Source organism: Arvicanthis niloticus, chromosome 27, assembly GCF_011762505.2.
Source record: "Arvicanthis niloticus isolate mArvNil1 chromosome 27, mArvNil1.pat.X, whole genome shotgun sequence".
NCBI lineage: Eukaryota > Metazoa > Chordata > Mammalia > Rodentia > Muridae > Arvicanthis > Arvicanthis niloticus.
Window position 1 is genome coordinate 19,916,801 of NC_133435.1, and position 23,821 is coordinate 19,940,621.

The window sequence follows — 23,821 nt, forward strand, 5'->3', positions numbered from 1 at the left end:
TGGGTGGAACCAATTCCAAGGCAGGGCCACTACGCAGACTTTTTACCCGGTAGGGAGGTAGTCAAAGGCACCACATGGGTTGTGTGTAGCTTTCAGAGCCTGGTCTCCTCAGGTATGAATCCTAGCAATGGCTATACTTGTAAGATCAGAAATGGCTCAGAAGTGGAGCATGCTGGGAGGCTTGCAGGAGACCTGGGTGTTAGAATGGGGATGGGGTGCCTGAGTCAGGATTTGGGGAAGGTGCTCAAGAATCACTGTGCACTTTCTTGGAGCACAAGCCTTGTCCTTCCGGTTCTGAAAAATCAAACGTTGAACCTCAGGGAGCAGATTGATATCTCTGACTGTGCCTTGGTTTGTATGTATTATGAACATCTGGGAAGCTGGGAGTATGGTGTCACTCAAAGGTAGGGAAAAGCAAGTCAGATGATGACTCCATTCCAGCCCTTATTAATACCAGGGCCTTGGATGTACTGTAAGGCCCCCACGAAGGGAGGACCTCATCTAAGCCTCAGGAATTCATGGCCACCCAATAACTCACAAGACACCGAACTTGATGTAATCAGCAAGAGGTATATTTCCATTAATATGTTGAGGTCAAGACCCGTATAGCACACCCAGGGGCAATGGGGTCTGACTCTGGGGCTTTGGAGACAGAGAGAATTTAAAGCCAAAAACCACAACCCAGGGGGAGTGAAGGGGGGTTATTGGAAAGCACCTGTGGAAAGTACCAACCTTGGCCAGGAAGTCTGAACTGGCATACGAACGGGAGCAGCTTTGTGATTGAAGGTAAGCGGATGGTGGGAGCAGCAGTGGTAGATAGAAAATAAGTGCTTTGGGCCAGCAGCTTGGCAGAAAGGACACTGATAACAGGTATGCTTTTGCCACTGCCCATAGTCACGGGACAATTTACAGACAGAGGGACTGCTGACTTCTGCAGGAAAAGACATTAAGAACAAAAAAACTACTGAGTCTCCTCGAGGCCATCCATTTGCCTAAAAAAGTGGCCATAATTCATTGTCTGGGACATCAGAAAACTCAAGATGCTGTTGCTAAAAGAAATCAGATGGCAGATTTGACTGCTAAAAAGGCTGCTCAAAGAGCTATGATCCTGACTGTTGAAAGCCCTAGAAAATATCTTGATGTCCATGTTAAAAATAGTCCTTCCACAGAGAGGACAAAGATATGTGACAAACTTACATCATTTAGCTCACCTAAGAGCTAAACACCTGAAGAATTTGGTAAAGTCCTCTCAATTTTATGTGGTGAACTTATCTGATGTAGCTGAAGCAGTAGTAAAAAATTGTGAGGCCTGTGCCCTGACTAACGTTGGGTATTCAAGATGTCCCCCAGGAAGACTTCAAAAGAGACAGACCTGGGGCCTACTGAGAAGTGGACTTCACGGAAGTCAAACCTGCTAAATATGGTAACAAATATTTGTTAGTCTTTATAGATACTTTTTCAGGCTGGGTAGAAGCCTTTCCTACAAAGACTGAGACTGCCAACATGGTGGCTAAGAAGATCTTAGAAGAGAACTTCCCCAGGTTTAAAATACCCAAGATAATTGGGTCTGACAATAGACCTGTCTTTGTTGCCCAGGTAAGTCAGGGACTGGCCACCTAGCTGGAGATTAATTAGAAATTACATTGTGCTTACAGACCCCAGAGCTCAGCACAGGTAAAAAAGATAAATAGAACTATTAAATAGACCTTAACTAAATTAGTCTTGGAGACTGGTGGGGATGACTGGACAGCCCTCCTTCCTTTTGCCTTGTTCCAGGTTATGATTTCAGCTAACACCTTATAAGATTTTATGGTGGGGGGGGGGGGTCTCCACCACTTATTGAGACAGGTGGAGCATATGATTCTGATGTTCTAAATCCCTGTTTGCCCATATGAAAACTCTTGAGGTGGTCCAACATGAGGTCTGGGAGCAGTTAAAAGAAGCTTATGAGACTGGAGATCTGAGTGTACCTCATCAGTTCCAGGTTGGAGATGCTGTTCTCATCTGCCACCACCAGGTGGAGAACCTTGAGCCTCACTAGAAAAGACCATACCTGGTGGTCCTGACCACCCCCATAGTGGTGAAAGTTGAAGACATCTCTAAATAGATTAGTTACCTTTGTTAGAAAAAATAAGTGCTGTTCAGATTTTGATGTTATGCCAATAATATCACGCTTTACAGGGTCAAGAAAATCTAGATTATAAAGATACTAAAATTTAGTTTTATGATTAAAACCCTTACATCAGAAGAAGTGGGGAAAAGAACGGGTTAAAAAATTTCAAAACTCCTAGCAGGCTGAGCAGAACCAAGAGCTCACTTAGTCGTGAGCTCTGTGTTTCAGGAACTTGGCTGACCACAAGGCAGATGGTTGATTATGAATAGGATCTTTGAGAATAGCCTATACAAAATGTTCCCCATGACTGTGCCTTGGACCCTGTCACAAACTGAATAATGGGCTGGTACTTTCCACAGGTGCTTTCCAATAACCCCCTTCACTCCCCCTAGGTTGTGGTTTTTGGCTTTAAATTCTGTCTCCAAAGCCCCAGGGTCAGACCCCATTGCCCCTGGGTGGGCTATACGGGTCTTGACCTCAACGTGTTGATGGAAATATACCTCTTGCTGATTACATCAAGTTCGGTGTCTTGTGAGTTATTGGGTGGCCATGAATTTCTGAGGCTTAGGTGAGGTCCTCCCTTCGTGGGGGCCTTACAGTACCTCACACCTGGTATGACTTGACCAAATGGGGAACAGCTATTAGTGTCTGGCTAACAGCCAGAGGCATGGAACACTGATGATGATGATGTGTAAATTAGTGTGTGTGTGTGTGTTTTTGTTTTGTTTTTTTTTTTTTTTTGTTTGTTTGTTTTTGTTTTTCGAGACAGGGTTTCTCTGTGTAGCCCTGGCTGTCCTGGAACTCACTTTGTAGACCAGGCTGGCCTTGAACTCAGAAATCTGCCTGCCTCTGCCTCCCAAGTTCTGGGATTAAAGGCATGTGCCACCATTGCCCGGAGTAGTTGTCTATCTTTTAAGGTGTAGTTTTATTTACAAAGTGAGATAACACAGGTACAAACAGTATCAGATAACTCCATGTTCATGAAAAGTATATAAATATATTACAGGAAATTATATGTAGTAAACATTAGAAACGGATACAGTAAACATTGCTAGTTTCTCTTCTATGCCAATATTACTGTCATTAAAAGCTTAAATACTGGCTTCAAGTATCCCCTATAAAATAAATCTACTTTATTAAAATACTGGAAAAATTTTTGCTATAAACAGAATTTGGTACATTAAAAATAGACTCGGTATGTCTTTGTAACATCGTCCACTCTGATCAAATGCTGTCCCCAGCCCTAAGGCCTGCTTGTTCAGTTAGAGATGGAGTCTTGAGAACCATTAGAGGTTAAAGTGGTTGTAAAAACACAGCATCTTGATGTTCATATCTGACGGGAACGCCTGTCCTTCAAGCATAAGGGACTTGACACCGTGGTGCTGCTTGGCCTTGCTGCTCTCACCTGAGTGGAGAGCAGGAGTCGCCTGGAGGCACAGAGAGATGCTAGTCTGTGGAGGCTGCTCTGAGTCACTGAGGGAGCCCTGACTGCGCCTTCTGTTCTTCAGCCTGAAGATGTGTCAGGACATAGAGGATGACTTGATAGCAGAAGACATACTGACCCTGTAGGGGAGAGGCGGGGAGACAGGGGAAGTATTACATAACTTTACACACAGTAGGTGCTTGAGAAATTTGGAAATAGGAACTTTTTGTTTAAATGCTGAATGTAAGAGCCAGTGTGCAGACCTGTGTAGGGCCAAACCCAGGGCTGCGGGCTTTCGAGGCAAGCCCTCCATTACTGAGCTACACCCCCAATCTCTAAAACCTATACTTCTCTAGGTTTACCGAACTAACTCATCTTGTTTTAAAATGTGAAAAAGTTAAAAGACATGAATCTACTAAAACAAACTTCTTTTAAGTATTTCATAGCAAAAATATAGAAATAGAAATTAAAGTGTAATCTTTAAGTATCATCTATGAAGTAATTTTTTTCAATGTTTTTAATATAGAGTAAAGTAAATGGGCACTGATAAATGAGTCCTGGTGAAGTTAATGTCTAAGCTGATGATACTGGGATTGAAGTGGTTTTTTTTTTTTTTTTTTTTTTTTTTTTTTTATCTATTTGACAGAGAATTAATGAATCTGAAAATAAATGGAAAGAAATCACAATGGGTTGGAGAGATGGCTCAGCAATTGAGAGTACTTGCTGGTCTTGCAGAATATCAGAGTCTGGTTTCTAGTACCCACATGGTGGCTCACAGCTACCTACCTGTAAGTACAGCTCCAGCAGATCTTAAAGTAAAATCTAAAAAAAAAAAAAAAAAAACCCACAACCCGCAGTATATTAAATGGAAAGTCCAGCTGGAACTCAGTTCTAACTGTTGCACGTACGTGTGTGAGCAGGAATTCCATGCAGACCTAGACAGCTGCAGCTTACCCAGAGACTGAGCTGAGATGTTAGCTACCTGTAGGCTTCCTGCTGTTCATCCCAGTTTTTGTGCGCTGCGGTGATACTCACAGCAGACTTCTCTCAACACTGCCCACCGTGGGAAGTCCATTCACTTGTCTCTCCACTGTCATGGCTCCGTAGGCAGCCATCTTGCTGCCTCTAACCTGTGTGTCCCTCCCCAGAGGAATTCCTGTTCTAATACAGTGCTAAAAGCGTGGGGCACGAGGCCTGGCTGCAGCTATTTTCTTATTGGTGTCACTGGGTTTTGAGTTGAATTCCCCAACAGCAATGGTTGGCTTCCTTCACTTCTCTACACTAAAGTGCTCATCACATTCAGAGCTACTCCATGGCCTGTCGAACTCAGCGCCCCACTCGAGTGTCTCGGGTTCTGTGGCAGGGTGTGTCTGACTCAATGATGGGCCCCAGGCACTGGAGTAACTCCTGGTGCATCGATCTCAAATGTTTTTAATGAACACTTGGCAAAAAAAAAAAAAAAAAAAGACATGGCTTCCCTAGCTAGACACAACATGGCTGCAAATCAGCTTAATGCTTATGGAGCCTTAATTTGAATCAAAACTCGGCACAACTGGAAAAGTGGCCAAGTTAAAGTCGGGAATGGCCATGTTTTTAAGACAAGATAAATGTGACTCTGTGAAAATGCTTGTTTTACATCTACCTTGCAGTCCCAATCTAGAAGGAAGGAAGGCAGGTGGAAGGACTTAGAGATGCTTGGCTCATCTTTGAACAGTGCATTTCCTGTGACAGTGGCTTCAGCTGGAGTCAGGGTGTTCAGTTTTAGGAAAGAATGAACACAACAGTACCAGCTATGGGAGCTGCCTGGCCAGCGCCCCACAGTCCTTCTCGGCCTCCCTGGGCTGCTGCTGTCTTCTAAAGGCTGGAGACCAAGATGGGGACGAGCCCCAACAGGCAGTAGCAGCACCATTCTCACACTGAGCCTCCAACATGTCTACTCTCTGTGAACAACTTAGTGGGGACACTGAATTCCTCCCTCCCTCCCCTTGTATGTGTTTGTGCCTGTGCACATGCATGAGGAGCCTAGCCTTGGGTGTGTGTGTGCATACACATGAGGAGGCTGCGTGCACACATGCATGTATGTGCACATGTGAGGAGCCAGATGACAGCCTTGGGTGTTGTTTCCTAGGTGCCTTCCCCCCCACCCCCTCCTTTTTGAGACAGGTTCTCTCACTGGCTGGAGCTCATAGATTCAGGAACTTGCCTGAGTCCACCCTCCCAGCCTGTGCCTGGATTTTCATGTAGCGTTTGAGGCTCAAACCCAGACCTCATGACAAGTTACTTCACTGAGGAGCTATCTCCCTGGCTCCTGTTCTCCATTTAAAAAAACTGATAGTCTAAAATACTTATTTTCTGAACTAGTATTCATGCTAAAGAAAGGTCCTTTATGACAGTGATGTTGGTTTTACGTTATAACATGGAAGGAAACCTTCAAAAAAAGATTGATGGGCAAAGGGTGGGGCTTTCTTCGATCCTCCAGTTACTCAGCCTGAGGCAAGAAGAGTGTTTGAGCCCTACAGTTCCAGGTCAGCCTGGGCCATAGCAAGATCATCTCAGAAAGAAAGAAAAAGAGAAAACGCTTAAGAGAAACTTTTAAATGATCAGTCCTAGAACAAACCCTCCTCAGCGTGGGAGGACTCACCTCGGTCTGCACCATGCCGTGCCTTTGTAGTCTCATGCAGCGCACTAGGTCAGAGATGTCAAACTGCCAGGACACAGAGCAGAGCATTAGACACAGCCCGGGTGATGCGAAGGTGCTCCCCTGTGGGGTCTCCACCCCCGCCCCTCCTTACCACTCTTCCAACTCTCCAGTATACAATGACTTCTTGAACTGACTTTTTATGATATAGTGTTTGTAAGAATTAGAGTCTACTATGTTCAAAAATCTTCAATACAAGTTCTCTTCCTCTAAAATTTAGCTAATTTCTTAAAGTATAAAAAATAATATAAGCAGTATTCCTCACACACTGCTGTCCAGAATAAAATTCTATATCCTTTAAATTTAGCTGATGCTTCACAGTCTGAAACAAGGGCAGACTGGACTGTTGGGGGTCTGCCCCACTAGTTAATAGTTATAGGTTATAATAGTATCAAGCACTGGGTAGGACTGCTTCATTTAAAACCATTTAAGAGGCAGTGGTTTTAATCAGTATACATACATGTACATATACATGTGTGCATATATATATATATATATATATATATATATATATATATATTTAAATGCAAGATATTTTGGCAATTAAGGAGGATTCATAATAAGTTTAGGTGAGAGTCAAAGTAAGATCACACCATTACGTGCTTTAGTAATACTTTAGTAATATTTCTTTTTCTTTTCTTTTTTTTTTTTTTTTTTTTTTTTTTTTTTTTTTTTTTTTTGGTTTTTCGAGACAGGGTTTCTCTGTGTAGCCCTGGCTGTCCTGGAACTCACTCTGTAGACCAGGCTGGCCTTGAACTCAGAAATCCACCTGCCTCTGCCTCCCAAGTGCTGGGATTAAAGGAGTGCGCCACCACCGCCCGGCAGTAATATTTCTAAAATATTTAAAAATTAAGAGTAACTACTCAGAGCAATAGATTAGCATTAATTTTCAAACAAAATTATTCATTTATTATCCATAGGTAACAAGGACAAAGCCCAATATTTTTCTTTTATAAAGTGGACTGACTTTTGGACTTTGGAAGTCGTGACAGAGCAGCTTAAGGTGTGCACGAGGTGAAACCGGGCGGAGCCCACAGAGCCTCCGCACACATTTAAGCAGCCAGGGCACTGAACAGCGCCGCACCTCGTACTTACCTCGAGATCTTGGCTGATTAGCCCCAGGACCACGTCTATGCAAATGAGGGTCCCTGACCGTCCAATGCCAGCACTGCAGTGTGTGATGACTGGGCCCGACCTACGGATGTGTCTCATGTAGGAGATAAAGGTGAGCAGGTCATCCGGCTGCGTGGGTGTATCATGGTCTGGCCAGGCAGTGAAATTCAAATGAGAAATATGTCGCACCTCCCCTGTCTGAAAGCGTGAAACAGTGAGTTACAATGTCACCTATCCCTAAGTCAGATCCTTATAATATTACTTCCATGTTTCAAATTTGGGTGGTATGTTGGATCAGATCAAAAGAAAAGGCATCACAAACACACAAAGCTGGGTATGGTGGCGTATGGCTAATTTCCAGTATTTAGACGGAGAGAGGAGGGCGGAGTGTTCAAGGCCAGCTTAGGGTATAGAGCAAGACTGTGACTAAAACCAGCAACATTATAACAACAACACAGCAACAACAACAACAGATAGAAAAGAAATATGCAGACTGCATCACCACTGCCCAGTCCTAGTGGCTGGGGATGGTATCCAGGTTCTTGGGTACACAAGGCCAAAGTCACACCTAGCTCCTGTGGGCTCATTTAAACTACATGTATGGCAAAGCCAATCTCAGAAGCTTTATTATTTCTTTCCCGTTAGAACACCTCCTCCCCCGGGATCCTCTGTGGCTTTATTATCTGCTCCCGTTTTCCTCAAATGCATCCTCTCAGGCTGTCCCGAGTCGCCGAACACACAACCTGCATCTCAGTGTCCAGCAACCGTTCCTTTCCCTGACTCATTTCTCCAGCAGCACTGTTAACATCAGTGCCCCACACGGAGGAGGCAGCAAGCTCTGTGGGTTTGGAATGGCCTTTGCCTGTGGTTAAAATGCTGGACCTGGGGTCCACTCCAGGGTTTGAGTTCTACTACCACATGTATGATACATGATCAAGTCACTAGAGGAAAACCGAGCAGCTAAGCTCATCTGAGCAATGGGTGAGCTTGTGTGAACCAAAACATCACGTGGTACCTAGGAACACAAACAATTTTTATATGTCAATTAAAATGTTTAGGTTTCATAAAAGACTAAAATCTCGAACATGTATAAATAATAGACCATAAAGGTAATTCTCACATGATGTCAACAAAAATGAATCAGTAGACTTTTTCTTTTTCTAGAAAAGCTGAAGAAAGCTAGTGGTTAAAGTGCTTGTCACATAAGCATGAGAATCTGAGTTTGGATCCCCAGCATCCACAGAAAAAGGTAGGCATTGGGATTGCCCTTCAACCCCGGTGCTGGGAAGATGGAGACAGGAGAATTCCTGGGGCAGAGCAGCTCAATCCACGAGCTCCATGTTCAGTCAGACAGTCTTTCTCAAGGGCGGTGGAGAGCCAGCATCAACCTCCAGCCTACACATGTACATAGACATGCCTATATATCCATGTATACACATAAACACACATATACACATAGGAAGAAAATCAAGAAACACTGAAGAAAGTTAAAGATTCAGTAGCAAACATGGCTCCGCATAGCTCATGTTTCCGGGAAGGGTGTACCAGTGAGGGAATGCCACACTGAAGAAACAGACAGCTGGCTCTCTCCGAGGGCCGTCACTAGATAACGTGCACTGACTTTATCTGGTGTGTTTGACACGTGTGCACGAAGCACGTAAATGACAGCTGACAGGGCACAACTGTGCACACCAGCAAAATACGTAAGCTGCCTTCAAGACATGTTTCCATAGCCACGATTTCTTCAAACAGCTTGATTTAGTCTACTTAGTCGTTGGACCTTGTAGGTGTTCACAAAGCAAGTGTTGTCAGGTGTGCTGGCACAGGCCTTCAATCCCAGCACTTGGGAAGCAGAAGTAGGTTAATTTCTTGAGTTCAAGGCCAGCTTAGCCTGGTCTACAGAATGAGTTCCAGGACAGCCTGGGTGACACAGAGAAATCTTGTCCCCCCAAAAATCCTCCTCCTCATGTTTCTATGCACATTACAGCTTATGAACTGTTTTGTGCTCTTTATTCCTAAGCACAGACTGATGATCATGTTAGAAACCCCATGATTTGTTCTAATACAGCATCTTCCAGAGGAAACTGTGTGAGGGCCCCACTTGAAACTCTACTGAATGCTGGGTGTGGTTTTATAGGATCACACATTCCCAGAATCCCAGTACTCGGGAGGTAGAAGCAGTGGGATTAGGATGTGCAGATTGTTGTAGCTATATAGCGACTTTGAGGTCAGCCTGGGCTACATTAGACCTGGTCTCAAAAATAAAAAGATAGTAGCTGACCTGCTCTCGTTGTGGCCTCACAGAGGGCGTGCAGGCCTGCTTTCTGAAGAGGAGACAGGGCTTACGAGTGACTGACCTGAATGTCCTCCAGGGCCATCACCCGCACGACGAATCCCTTCAGCTGCTGCATTCTCAGGAGGGCCAGGCGCAGCCTCTCGTTGGCCATGGTTGTTGTTCCAAGGATACTCGGCCAGTACCGCTGGCATTTGATCTTTTCCCCTTCCACCTCCTGCGTCATCATTGCTATCACTGTAGAGTTCTGCTCCCAAACCATCTGCCAGAAATCCCCCACAGTTGTGGGCAGAGGCCCCTGGCAGGCAATGTACACGAATTCCTGTGTCCCCACCGGGATCCTGATGAAACTGGCATTGATGTATCCGCCTTCATCCCCAAGAGGTACTCTTGTGGTGTCATCTGTGAATGTCCACAGTGAAAGGGCACATCACCATCATGTATTGTCACCATGAATTTCACAAAACATGGGAGTCAAAGACCAGAATGGCTCCAATGGCCCTCCTTGAACTTGCCATCATGCGTTGATGGAGTGCATTTTCAACCGCAGTCCAGGTCGTATTTATGGTTTTTGTTAAACTCTATCTAAATGTCAGCTTGGTGGCTTTCTATGAAACTTGGGGTTGACTACTATAGAGTAAATATGTATTACTAATGTGGTAACAGATGTAACTGAAAGTATAAATTGAACAAACACAGGAGACCTTGATAGTAAGCAACTAGAGAAACCAACAAACATTGTTACTTCTATGTCCATTGTTGCTTCTCTAACCATAATTAGACACCAGGTTCTGAGTGATGGGACACTTTCACAGAACAAAAGCTCACTCTGAAGTGATACTGAAGTGGCTGCTAGAGACATGACTGACATCTCTAATTCTTGTGTATATATGAGAAGAACAAACCTTTTATTTTGTCATTTTGTATTTATTTGTGTGGTTTTAGGGTATGTGTGGCTGCCACCCACAAGTGTGGAGGACATAGGACACCTTAACAGGATTGTCTCTCTCCCCTTGGTGGCAAGTACCTTTCTTTACCTGGCCCCATATTTATTTTAAATATTTATAAATTTAACAAGGAGTACCTTGGTGGTAACCAAGGTAGAGCCTTTAAAAATAGGTTTTGAAATTTATTGCTTGACTTTCATCTCTTAGTTCAGAGTTTGTTTCTTAACAATACATTAACTACTTTGTATTTATAGTTTGTCCTGTTCTGCCTGTAAGATAAAGTCTGCATGGTTTTGGCCTCATACAACAACTCCCATCTACTTCATGCTAAATTGTCATCTTCTCCATTTTAAAACCTTTCTTAGATTCCTTTCCTTTTTTTCTAGAGACAGGGCTTTTCTATGTGGTCTAGGTTGATCTGGAACTCACTGCACATATAATTAGAGCCATACCAGAATGCACAGGGACAGACACACACAGTCAGACCCACCCTGGAATTCACAGGGACGGACACACACACACACACATACACACACACACACACACAGACCCCGGAACTCACAGGGAAGGATATTTTTGTATCTGTTCTTCCTGCGGTTTTCCTTAGTCTGTCCAACCAAACACTGATCCAAAGGTTTTAATTCTTGAAGGTTCTACAAGTAACAAAATGGATATAAGGTTAAATTTGTTGACTGAAGCAATACGTTAGGCAAGAGAAACGCTTCTACCGCACTGATTACGGCTGCGAGTGCTAATGAACACAGATCCGTAAGCTGCTGCTGAATGAATTAACTGCAGGAACCTTTGACTGGACATGTCACGATCAGCTAACTAATAAGACAGCACTTCTTAACCTATGTTCTAATTTCCATTTAAAACTGTCTATAATCCTAAAAGAGGGGGGAAAAACTACAAAGGCAAGTCTGGCTTAAGGCAACATCTGGAGAATTTTCTTGACAATATCATGTATACAGTCATGGACCGCAGTATGTGGTATTGCTGTTATGGACAGTCAGAGAGTCAATTCATTCTCCTTTTCATGACTGCTTCTACACATGTGCAAGGCACTGCAGTGAGTGCTGGTGCGGTAAGTGCTGGGAGCACCGTGTAAGGAAAGGCAGTCTATCTGAGAGAACTTAGAGCTCTCAAGAGGCAATACAGAAATCAACAAACATGGTGACGTGCCTTTTAGAAATTTAGATGTTAGCGGAGGAAACAGAGCTGTGCTTCCAAGGTGCTGGGATAGAGCCCCCCAAACCTTAAAGAAGATACATCCACTCTACAAAGGGAGACTTAAGGAGAGGAGGCATAAACCTCGGGTACTGAGTGGTCCAGGGAGCCTTCAGAGTGCAAGCACATAGCAGCAGCTCTCAGAGAAGCACCTCCCTTCAGTGCCAAGGAAGGAGTGAGCAGAGGAGCTGGTGGTTTGAGGGAGAGGAAGGTGACCCCCAAGCCCAGTGTACCTTTGTTTCTCCTGCAACACAGGAGCAAGGGCTACAACCCGGCATGCACACCCGAGGGGCTGTGTTGGCACAGCAGCTGCTTGTACCAACACACCCTACTGCAGAAGCCAGGAAGACTTTGAACTCCTGACCCTCCTGCCTTTACTCCCAAGGGCTGGGAACATAGACATGTGCCATTAGGACCTTTTTATTTTTATATATGAGGAATGCAGGATGTCATTAGAAAAATCTGTCAAGTTCTGAGCAGTTAAAATAATCTTGTTAAATTAGAATCATTAAGATCCTCACTGGGAAAATTAATTTATCATTAGGTATGATAAGATGGTACTTTTTAAGACTTGGAAGTTAGCTCTACAGAGTAGTGTTGGGAAGTGTGCTGGTTTGAATGAAAATGGCCCCCACAGGCCCAAAGGGAGTGGCACTATTAAGAAATATGGCCCTGCTGGAGTAGGTGTGGCCTTGTTGGAATAAGTGTGTCACTGGGGGCTGGGCTTCGAGGTCTCAGATGTTCAAACCACAGCCAGCGTCTCACTTCCTTCCTGCTGCCTGACAATCTGGATGTAGAATTCCCCACTACACCTCCAGCGCCATGTCTGCCTGCATGCTGCCATGCTTCCCGCCATGATAATGGACCGAAGGCTGATTTGTAAGCCAGCCCCAGTTAAATGTTTTTTTAAAGAGTTGCTGCTGCCATATTGTTTCTTTGTAGCAATAGAACACTAAGACAGAAAGCAACTGGTGTTTTCTAAGAGCGGGAAGTCTTTTCTAACTTTGAACACATTTCCCATTCAAATAAACACAGGGACCACTTACCTCCAGCTCCTTAGAAGGGATCCCTTGGTCAAGCAAGCCTTGAAGTGTGCGGATGGTGGCCTGTAACTGTGTGCCCGTGTACTTGCCAGAGGGAGGGACTCTGACTACCGGCAGAGCTGCCAGCTCTTCACTCGTCAAAAAAAGATGATCTATCAGAAAGGACCAGATGGCTGTCAGTTCTCTCCAGTGCTGATTTAATGAATAAACAAGCTCACTTGAGCCTGTTCTCCCTTGCCACTGTCTCATTAAAAGGGGCCGAAGTCTGTCTGTCTGTCTGTCTGTCTGTCTGTCTGACTGAGGTCCACACAGGTTTTGCTACTATACAGCTACCTCACCACTGCTCACAGCTCTGGAAGGCTTGAGACTCTCAGTTGTTTAGCTTTTGAAAAGAGCATGCGTTCATTTTTGCTTGACTTTAATGGCACCATTCATAGGAGGAAAACCTACCCAGTTCCCTTGCTACTTTGCACTGGATTCTAAGTACTGGGGAAGACAGAGAAAAGAGGTCAGAATTCCCACATGTCAGGAGATGTTACTAGACTATGGGTTTCCCTTTTCCCTGCCTTCTCATGGCCCTCAGTGCTGATGTCCTGGATTTGGCAGTGTTCTCCCTGCACAAGAGTACTTTGCTTGGGCTATTCAGGAGTTGAATTAAAACAGGTACCCTGGGATAGCCTGGGTCTAAGTGAGTACCTGCTGTTTCTAACACAAAGCAATTGCCACTCCAGACAATGTAGGAAAGTCCTCAACTCATCCAGCCATTAGGGCACGGTGGTGCTGCAGCTAATGTGCATGTGACAGTAACGCTGAGCACCATGAAGAATACGGGGCTGGGCAAGAGCTCTCGGGAAGCTCAGTGTCTGCCTGGGGCATGGTTAGTGGGATCCCCAGTTTGCATCTAAAATATGTTAACTCTGTCTGAAGTACAACACGCATGCAGGACAGCTAAGTGGATGAGCGTGGGCTGCAGGCGTCCATAGGAACCCTGTGCACAATAGTCTACAGAGGAAAAGGGCTCCAAACCATTAATTCCCGTAAAAATAGTAAGAAGTCATTTAACCCCAGCACTCAGGAAGCAGAGATAAACTGATCTCTGAGAGTCCAAGGCCAGTCTGGCCTATGTAGCATCCTGTGAGACAGGGGAACACAGTGAGACTGTCTCAAAAACCAAAAGCAATACAAAAGTACTGAGACTTTGTGCTTCGTGGTTTTTGTTTTGTTTGTTGTTGTTGACTTGACACAAGCCAGGGTTATCTGGGAAGGAAGAACTTTGAGAAAATGCCTCTGACAGACTCGCATGTACCAAGTGTGGGTGGCACTTTCTTGATTAACAGTGGACGTGTAAGGGCTCAGCTGATGGTGGGCAGAGCTGCTCCTGGCAGGTGGTTCTGGGTTCTGTGAGTGGAGCTTAGCTGAGCTGAGCAGTAGGAAGCAAGCCAGGGAGCTGCAGTCCTCCATGGCCTGTGGTTTGGGTCCTGCCTTGAGTTCTCCTCTGACTTCCCTCAGTGATGGACTGTGATCAGAATGTGTAAGGTGAATACAACCTGTCTGCCACAAGCTGCCTTTGGTCAAGGTGTCTTACCACAGCAAAAGAGAGCCTGACTGGAATAGACTTCAGATAACAAAACTTCACCCTTTATGACATTAACATAATATTAACAAATATGAAAGGAGAACTCGCGTTGTGGTGGTTTGAATATGCTTGATCCGTGGTAAGTGGCAGTATTCAATGTGGCCGTAGTGCAGGAGGTGCGGCACTGTTGGAGGAGGTGCGGCACTGTGGGGTTCTATGCTCACGTTTTGCCCAGTGTGGAGGAGAGTTCCTTCCTGGCTGCCTGCAGGAGGGAGCCACTTCAAGATGTAGAACTCTCAGCTCCTTCTCCAGCACCACGTCTGCCTGCACACTGCTGTGCTTCCTGCCATGATGATAATGGACTGCACCTCTCAAACTGTGAGCCAGCCCCAATGAAATGCCCTTTGTAAGAGTTGGCTTGGTCATGGTGTCTGTTCATAGCAGTGAAACCCTAACAGACACCAACTAAGACACTAGTGTTTCTCTGCTGGTTCAGTTGAAAATTACCTGGCAAAAGGATAGACAGGTACATCCAGAAAAGGCCGGCAGTCAAGGGTAACTTCTCTCTCAAATTTCAGATATCTCACCAGTTTTACCCCAGGTAAGGTGAGTTCCTTATTTCTCATTATTCGATAGCAAAATCATGACTTTTAGTTTCCATTTTTTAGTCACGATACTTTGTGCTTTCCCCTATGCCACTGAGAGCTTTAGGCTCTAGCTGTGCAAATAATTTAGTTATGGTAACCAAGGCCGATGTCTACGTGACTTAGCTTTCTGTATAAAACCGAAGAGCGTATACATACGGCAAATACCATCCATGTATTGCGAAATCATCATTTAAAAGCTTTGATTTCCCTACTTGCTGTTTCAAATGAAGGAAATTGTTACTGAAATCCTTGCCTTCGCTGGGATCCTCATGGTCTGTTGTCTCTGTTGCCGATTCTCTGTTTCCCTGAGAGACTTGCTCTTCGACGGGCTTCTCTTCTTGTGACGCCTGAGTTAAGCTACACCAACAAACATACTTGAAATATTTTTGTCTCCAGCATAATTTTAAATATCATGATTCAAGTCACTTAGTTTCTCTACAGTAACTATGATATTGTTATACTGCCTGAGCTGGTGAGATGGCTCAGTGGGCAAAGGTGCTGTCAAGTCTGACGTCCTAGTTTCATTCCTGGGACTCACATGGAAGGAAAAGAACTGCCATAGTTGCTCTCGGACCAATATACTTGCAATGCAGCATGTGTGCCAACACACATACACACTCACACACCTACACACTCACACACATACATAATAAATAAATACATGGAAAAATTAAACTGTTTGAAAAAAAAAATCAAGTTCAAACTGGGTATGGTAGCACATGTCTATGCTGTCAGCTCCTCTGGAGGCTGAGACAATTGAGCCTTGGAGTTGGACACCAGCCTGGAAAAATAGTAAGACCTTGTCTAAAATACAAACAAAAATTGAAACAAACACAAGAACTCCTAAATAAGGCCCTGGATCTGATCCATAACTCTTAAAATCATGGTAGAAGTTAAATAAAGTGAAGTGCACACAGTAGCAGCTTTAGTTGAAGACAGACTCTGGGTCTTTAAATCTTAGACTGAAGAAGTCTCTTTGGGGATGGTTTTGTGTCAACATGGATGTTACAGCCTTATCAGCACCTAACTCATTCTTTCACATGTGTGCATATGTGTGGGATATATGTGTGCAAGGAATATATGTGTGCAAGGAATGCAAGCACTTGCATGTACAGGAGCAGGGATCTATGTACATATGTGTGTGTTGAGGGATGTGTGCACTTGTGTGTGTGCAGGAGCAGAGGTTTATGTGCATGTGGGAGGGATGCATGTACTTGTGTGTATGCAGGAGCAAGGACCTACCTTACCTTGGGGACAGCTTCTCAGGTGTAATCTACTTTTTTCCTTTTTTGAGACAGGATATCTCAAGCTCTTGGAACTTGCCAAGTATTCAAGCCTGGCCAGTCAGTAAGCCTCAGGGATCTGCTCCTTTCTACTTCCTCAGTGCTTAGTTACAAGCACAGAGCACCACTCTCAGCTTTATTTTAATTTGGGTTCTAGGGCTCAAACTCTGATTCTCATGCTTGGAAACAAAGTACCTTACAGACAGGGCATGACATTGTGAGAGAAAGTGTGTGTGTGTGTGTGTGTGTGTGTGTACACATAATCTGTAGCTACAACTACAGGCGTGGGTAGCCTTGGCTTCATTTAATATAATGAAACTCAGCTCAAGTTCTCATTGTTCTGGGCTATACACAAGATGCCACCTGCTAGGATTTGAATCTTAAGTCTATCCCCATCCTAAAGCCTTGGTCCACAGCTAACAGTGTATGGAGACCAGCGGGGGCCTTCAGGAGATAGGACCTCAGGGAGCTAGCTGAAAATGTGCTTCTGAAGGGGCTCTAGGGACCTCAGCTCCCCTTAGTCTCTTCACTTCCAGTCGCCACCAGGTTAGCGTTGCTCCACACGCTGTGTACTGTGATAGTCCTCCCTGCCACCGAGGAGCAAGGTCCACAGAAACTTATGACATCATGCCCCCTCCCCTCCTTTCCTCCTTGAGTGTAATTTATTCCAGATATTTTGTTGTGGCTACGGAAAGCTAATTCACAAAACATGTTTGGTGAAGTAAGTGGTTAGAAAAAGAAACCTAGGCAGAAAATTAGTGTTCAGGTGCAGGTGAGGTAAACAGGACGAGGTAAATTTTGTTTCTCATTTTCTGACACCAGGGGAACTGGCGGAGTTGTCTGTCTGAGGTCACCAGTGCACACTGTTAAAGCACTCCAGAACTTAAGAGCTCTTAACTGCTGAGCCATCTCTCTAGCTCCTCGTGACTTTATAAATAAATAGTATGTTTCTTCTTTTCTAACTTAGAGAAAATTCTAATATTATCTTTTTTCTAAAAAAATACAAATAACCTCATTGTCAAATAATTTGTTTAATCATTTACTAAACTATAAATATATGTGTATACACACATATATAAAATGTTTCTTTGACATATATTATTACAAAAATCTTATTTATTCTATAAACTATGTCTTGGAACTTGTTCTGCTGGCCTTGAAGTCACAGAGTCCCACCTGCCTCTGGAGTGCAGGGACTAAAGGTGTATGCCACCACTGGCTCACCAGGCGCCAGAAACCATTTTCTTTCTTCTTCTTTTTAATAATAATATTTTTTAATGTGCACTGGTGTTTTGCTTGTGTGTATGTCTGTGTTGAGGGTGTCAGATCCTCTGGAACTGGAGTTACTGACAGTTGTGAACTATAGTGTGGGTGCTGGGAATTGAACCAGGATCCTCTGGAAGAGCAGCCAGTGCCCTTAATCTCTGAGCCATCTCTCTAGCCCTAGAAACTATTTTCAAAGAGAGAATTTTTGTGGTGTTTATAGGAATTTAGATCAAGTGTGGTGATGAATGCCTTTAATCCCAACATTAGGGAGGCAGAGAATGGCAGATCTCAATGAGTTCAAGACCAGCCCAGTCTACATAACAAGTTCTAGGCTAGCTAGGGCTTACATAGTGAGACCTTCTCTTTAAAGCAAGATAAAAAAATAAAAAAATAATTTCCTAACATCCTTGGTTTTATATTATTTGAAATATTATTACATTTTATTTTATTTAACCACTTAATGTGTATTTGCACACATGCTACAGTGCACTAACATGTCGGTCCTAGGGACTGAACTCAGGTCATCAGGCTTTGCAGCAGGCCCCTTTATCCACTGTGCCATCTTGCTGACCCTGGCTTCAACTTCTTAGTAACGAAAACATAAAAATTTTTAAGCACAGAAAAACAGACAAAAATTAAAAACAAAAAACCCACCCACAATCTTAGCAGAAGAATCACTGTTTCTGGTACTTTTTTTTTTTTAGAATCCTTCCTTCCTTCCTTCCTTCCTTCCTTCCTTCCTTCCTTCCTTCCTTCCTTCCTTCCTTCCTTTCCTTCCTTCCTCAACAGCTATAGAATACAGATGTCAAAAGAATGTACCTGGAACACATGTTGGAAAATAATAATCAAGTTGGGTGTGATACACACCCTTGAATTCCAGCACTCTGGGAGACAGAGGTGGCTCTCAGCCAGTTTGAGGCCAGACTGGTCTACATAACAAGTTCTAGGCCAATCAGAACTATGTCTTGTCTAAAAAAAAAAAAAAAAAAAAAAAAGTCTTATCTATATTTAACCGTAATTTAATTAATGCTTTATTGGAAACAAAAATAATCATTCCATAAGATAAAAGAACAATGCATCCCGCACGCGCCTTACCTTGAAAGGTTTACTTTTCCTTCACCACCACTCACTGACTATGATGAAGAGAAATAAAAATCAGATTAGTTCACTGTAACAAAGCCAATCTCATAAAGCTTAAGTCTTTCTGCAAGTTACTTTTTATGTTGTTACTGTTATTATTCTCATATTACACATGACATTCAATTACCATACTACAAAAAGCATTGGAGCTGCCTGCATGGCCTGTGACATTTTGTTAGTTAATAGTAATTACTTTCTTTGGTTACCTTTAGTTAAACTTACTCTTTTTAAGAAACAATCTCCGCAGCCTTGTGAGCTCTTCTTTTGCCCACCCTTTCCCACTCCCCCAACCCCATTTTGGCCCGATCACTAGAAAGAGAGAAAGAAGGACAAGAGGGGAGAGAGATCCCTGAACCTAACTTTTTTCCTTTTGTTAATTCTTTGAGCACGACTACTAACAAACCATGAACAACCCACTGGATGACTACCAACCCCGTCTCTCGGGGCCCTTGCATTTATATAACTTCTGAAAAGCTCCTAGAATTCCAAATATCATACAACTGCAGAAACTGTTTGCAGCTGGCAAAACCGCAGCTCTGCTAGAGCACAGGGAAAGCAGTCAGCTGCTGTGGAAAGTCTGAAGCAGCCCCATCCTCACACCTGGGATGAAGATGAAAACACAGAATATTTCTGTGGGCCCAGGTTAGTTGGTTCTGTCTGTTTTCTTGTGGTGTCCTTGTCCTCTCTGGCTCCTTTAGTCTTTCCTCTCCCTTCCACAGGCTTCTTAGTCTCCCTAGTCCTGAGGGTCACGTCTCTGCAGAGCACAGACTTGTAGGATTCATTTGTACTTTGGGAAAATGAACTGTAACATTTTTGTGATAATTAGTAGAAATGTTCTCCTGCCATGAATCTGAATTTTTATATTTGTCCCAGATAATTTTTCATGCTAATTTTCTACCTGAATTTTATAATAATTTTTACTGGCTACCTTGTTTCCCATTAAAAATTAAATTACTTTATAAAGCCATACTTAATTTATGGATAACTCTGAAGAGAATTTTAATTTTAGAGTTTACTATCAAAGAACAAGAAATTTTTGTTTTGTTTTGTTTTGTTTTTGGTTTTTTTGAGACAGGGTTTCTCTGTGTAGTCCTGGCTGTCCTGGAACTCACTCTGTAGACCAGGCTGGCCTCGAACTCAGAAATCCACCTGCCTCTGCCTCCCAAGTGCTGGGATTAAAGACGTGTGACACCACTGCCCGGCAAAACTCTTTTTTTTTTTTTTTTTCCCCACAAGACGTGGGAAACGGGAGCACCAAGAGATGGTGCGCCCTCTGCGGGCGGGAGCCTTAAGGGCCGAGCCACCGGCGGTTCGCTAATATATATATATATATTTTTTTTGTACTTTTTCATGTCCTTTGTATAGTTTCAGTTTATCTAATATAGGCCTTGTCCATTTTTAAAATGAGTTTATGCCTAGCCTAGAACTTGTATTTATTTTGTGAATATAATTTTACAACTGGTCAAATACACACACACACACACACACACACACACACACACACACGTATATATAAAGAAATATGTTGTCCTAAAATTTTGTAGAAGTTAAAGTCCTCGCCCCCACTTTGGCTGCATTTGCAGATGGTGCCTTAACATGGTAATTATAGGTAAGAAAGATAAGAGGTATGATAAGATAGATCTCGGGTGTGGTAAGAGCGGAGATGTGGGCCTCCTGGATCAGTAAAACTGGAGGCTTAAAGAAGAGGCACAGATACCAGGTGGGAGCTGATACAGAGGGAAGGCCACAGCTAAGAATGCTGGTCACTTGCACGCCAATGAGAAACTGAGTGGGAACCCGACTGTCTCAGCAGGGCCTTCAGAACTATTGAGACTATAATTCTGCTGTGTAAGCCACTCAGTGTAAGAAATGTTATAGCAATCTGAAGACACAGTCTACAACTCAAGTGCCTGCTTGTGTGAAATGCTTGGTGGGCTAGGGTAGGATGTAAGGAAAATGGTGGGACCTGAAGTGTGGCTACACATGATGAGCCACTTTTTATAGTCCAGACACAGGAATCTTTGTTGCATTGTTAATAACAAAAACAAAGTAAAATTTCCAAGTAGATGGCTGATTTAATCTATTATGATATATCCATACGACAGAATATTAAATTAGGCAAATTTGTATGTATTCATATGGAAAGAGGGCATAAACAGTTGTTAAATGAAAAAGAAATTTCTACCAATGTGGAAGATGTGAGTTAAAACCTGACACATGAGCCCTTGCCACACCACTGAGCCATGGGCTCTGCTGACCTTGGGCCTGACCACTCTTGAACAGAATGGTGGCTTTCATGTGCATGATGAAAGGGTAAGTTTTATTAATAGCTATCCATGGTAGTTTGAATGAGATGTCCCCTACAAGCTGGGGCATTTAGATACTAGGCCACTAGTTGGCACTGCTTGGGGAGACTTAGGAGGTGTAGCCTTGTTGGAGGGAGTCTGTCACTGGAGGTGGCTTTTGGAGTTTACAGACTCTGTCATTTCTAGTTTGCTCTTTCTGCTTGAGGTCTAAGATGGGAGCCCTCAAGCCTCCTGCTCCAGTTGCCATAGTAACGCCTGCTGTCATGATTCTCCTCCACGACTGATGGGCAACTCTGGAACCATGAGCCCAAATAAACCCCTGTGATTTGCCATGGTCAGGACATTTTTTTCACATAAGAGGAAAAGATAAGTGTGGACAGAATATTAAAAAGGAATTTTAAATTAATAAATAGTTACATTTAAAGTGATTTTTATAATGAAAAATATATCCTAAAAATTAATATAAGTTTTCTGACATAAATGTCTGTTATTATAGGCCATTACGGTGAATACTCTACATTATATGCTTTTTCTCCTTTTTAGAGAAAGTAAATTTTAGATGGCAGTTTTTAAAATGGCAGGCATTTTTATTCATAGCTAAAAGAGACTTTTAGAATACTCCTATTAAATGTCAGATTCAAATGTCAGTTTCAAAATATTGTAGTGAAAATACAATTACATTGTTATGACTTACAAGAGTCATGAAATCCCTCAAAGAGCCAGTGGTATAACTACTAATTTTATGATAGTGTTGGGAGCAGACTTTAAGCAGAAAGTGGCTAGAAAGCAGCCATCTGGACCCATATACCCTGATGAGAGACTTGTTTTTCAATAGCCTACAACAGCTGAAGCACACTCTGATAAATATCTTGTTTATCCCACATAGCTTGTTTTGCTGTTTAGTGACCCCAGCTGCATGGTGCACGTGGTAAAATGTTTTCACCTGTGTTCTCCTGTGTGTGCTTATAAATACCCAGGATTTTCTTGTAGTGGTGTGGTGTGTCAGTAGGAGGTGTGAATATAGTCTGTGGGAGACAGTAAAGGAGACTTGACCACACACCCTGTCTTGTCTCCATTCTTCGAGTCTCTTGCTCCTCCATCCCCACTCTATTGCTCCTCCATCCCCACTCTATCTCTTGACCAGAGCACTTAGCCCTAAAAGGTGGGGCGGTGTGGACAGCAACATAGGAGCCCCAAAGCGTGGGGCAGAGAGTGGTCCTCAACATGATAGTATAAAAGAATATCTTAAATAAACCCTCAAGACAATGGTATATTTTGAGATAGTCAATGTTCATATAATTTTTATGCATTTATACTCAGAAGACACACACAAGCTTATCAACATCCATCCAGACTACATATTTGTAAGTCCATAATGAACATGACTTTGTGTGTTTGAGGTGGTGTCTAAGTACATATGCCGGTGGTTGAAACTCTGTCTACGTCAGCAGTTCTGACATCCTCTCCTTCCCCTCTTTCCTTGTTCTTTCTATCCATTGAGAAATGACTCAGAGTTCTGTTGGGTGCAGATGACACTGCACTGTAATAAAATAAAACTACCTTCCTTCCCCCCACAAATGTAATCTGATGGTAGAACAAGCCACACAGCCATTTATTTCCCCTTTGGGGCTAAAACAGAATTCTAGCAAAGTGCAGCACCATGGCTGTTCACACAGGTACCATCCTCACCTCAGGGATGTCCTCAGGTAACCGAGACCCATCACGGTTGGTATCTTCTCCTCCTTTGGGTGCCTCCCCATTTGTCCTCAGTGGATCTGGGGGAGAAATGTTCAGGCCAAGAGAAGCTAAGACATGTTCTGGGGCTGCAGCAGTGTTTTTATATAACTGCGTTTACTCATAAAAGTAAACAGACCACTGCAAGGTAGCAGTGTGAGCACTGTAACTGGGCCAGCCAAGAGTGAGTGACAACAGGATACACAGGGTAAAGTACTTGTAAAGCTCGTCTATGAAGCACCTTTAACAGTGGCTTATTGTCACTGAAGGGGAGGGTGTTTATGATGATGTATTTATAAAAGCTATGACACCTTATGATACTTGTTGGTTTGCTTTTAGACTCATGTAATCTAGGCTGGCCTTGAACTTGCTATGTAGCTGAAGATGATAGTGAGCTTCCTGGCTCTATATCTCAAGTGCTGGGATTACAGGCGTGTATCAGGAAGCCTGGTTCATATGGTGCTAGGCACTGAGCCTAGAGTGTCATGCATGAAGCACTGAGCCTCTCTACCCTCAGCTACAGCCACCACCTCTAATGATACATTGTTAAATCTCATTAATGAGTCAACTCACCCACAAACACATAGAACAGACAATAAATGTTACACAATAAATGTTACCATGTTTCGTTTCTGAAAACACTGCCCAGAAATTGATGAGTGAAGACGTTGCTAATATATTTCAGTTTTACTCAACAACTTTCCCCACCCCTGAACTTGAGCTCCGGGTAAGCTGGCTCACTCGTCTGGTTCCTCCCCATCCCTGAACTTGAGCTCCGGGTAAGCCGGCTCACTCTTCTGGTTCCCCCACCTGGAGGACAGGCTCTTCTGTTTGCATGCCTCTGGTTTAAGAGGTTCTGTGCTTCCTCATCCACAACATCCAGCAAGGACTGGATAACTTCAGCTTCTTGAGGATCATCATAGATGTCATCATCCCGGGAGTGAGGTTCTTAAAAACAGGAATTTATTTTAAAAGTACTGAGGTGAGAAAGGGACAAGTGTCAGTCTGA

At 43.4% G+C, this 23,821-nt stretch overlaps 1 protein-coding gene across 1 annotated transcript in view; it reads right to left on the reverse strand.

Moving 5' to 3' along the window:
* Positions 1 to 3,075: 3,075 nt before the first annotated feature.
* Ptpn13 (protein tyrosine phosphatase non-receptor type 13) overlaps positions 3,076 to 23,821 on the reverse strand; it is a 167,167-nt gene continuing 146,421 nt past the window's right edge. The window contains 11 exon segments of the mRNA XM_076926338.1: positions 3,076 to 3,600; positions 3,602 to 3,676; positions 6,178 to 6,240; positions 7,330 to 7,545; positions 9,705 to 10,042; positions 11,150 to 11,240; positions 12,864 to 13,012; positions 15,337 to 15,440; positions 18,728 to 18,765; positions 22,768 to 22,853; positions 23,623 to 23,760. Coding sequence (XP_076782453.1) covers positions 3,400 to 3,600; positions 3,602 to 3,676; positions 6,178 to 6,240; positions 7,330 to 7,545; positions 9,705 to 10,042; positions 11,150 to 11,240; positions 12,864 to 13,012; positions 15,337 to 15,440; positions 18,728 to 18,765; positions 22,768 to 22,853; positions 23,623 to 23,760 — 1,499 coding nt within the window. The 3' untranslated portion in view covers positions 3,076 to 3,399.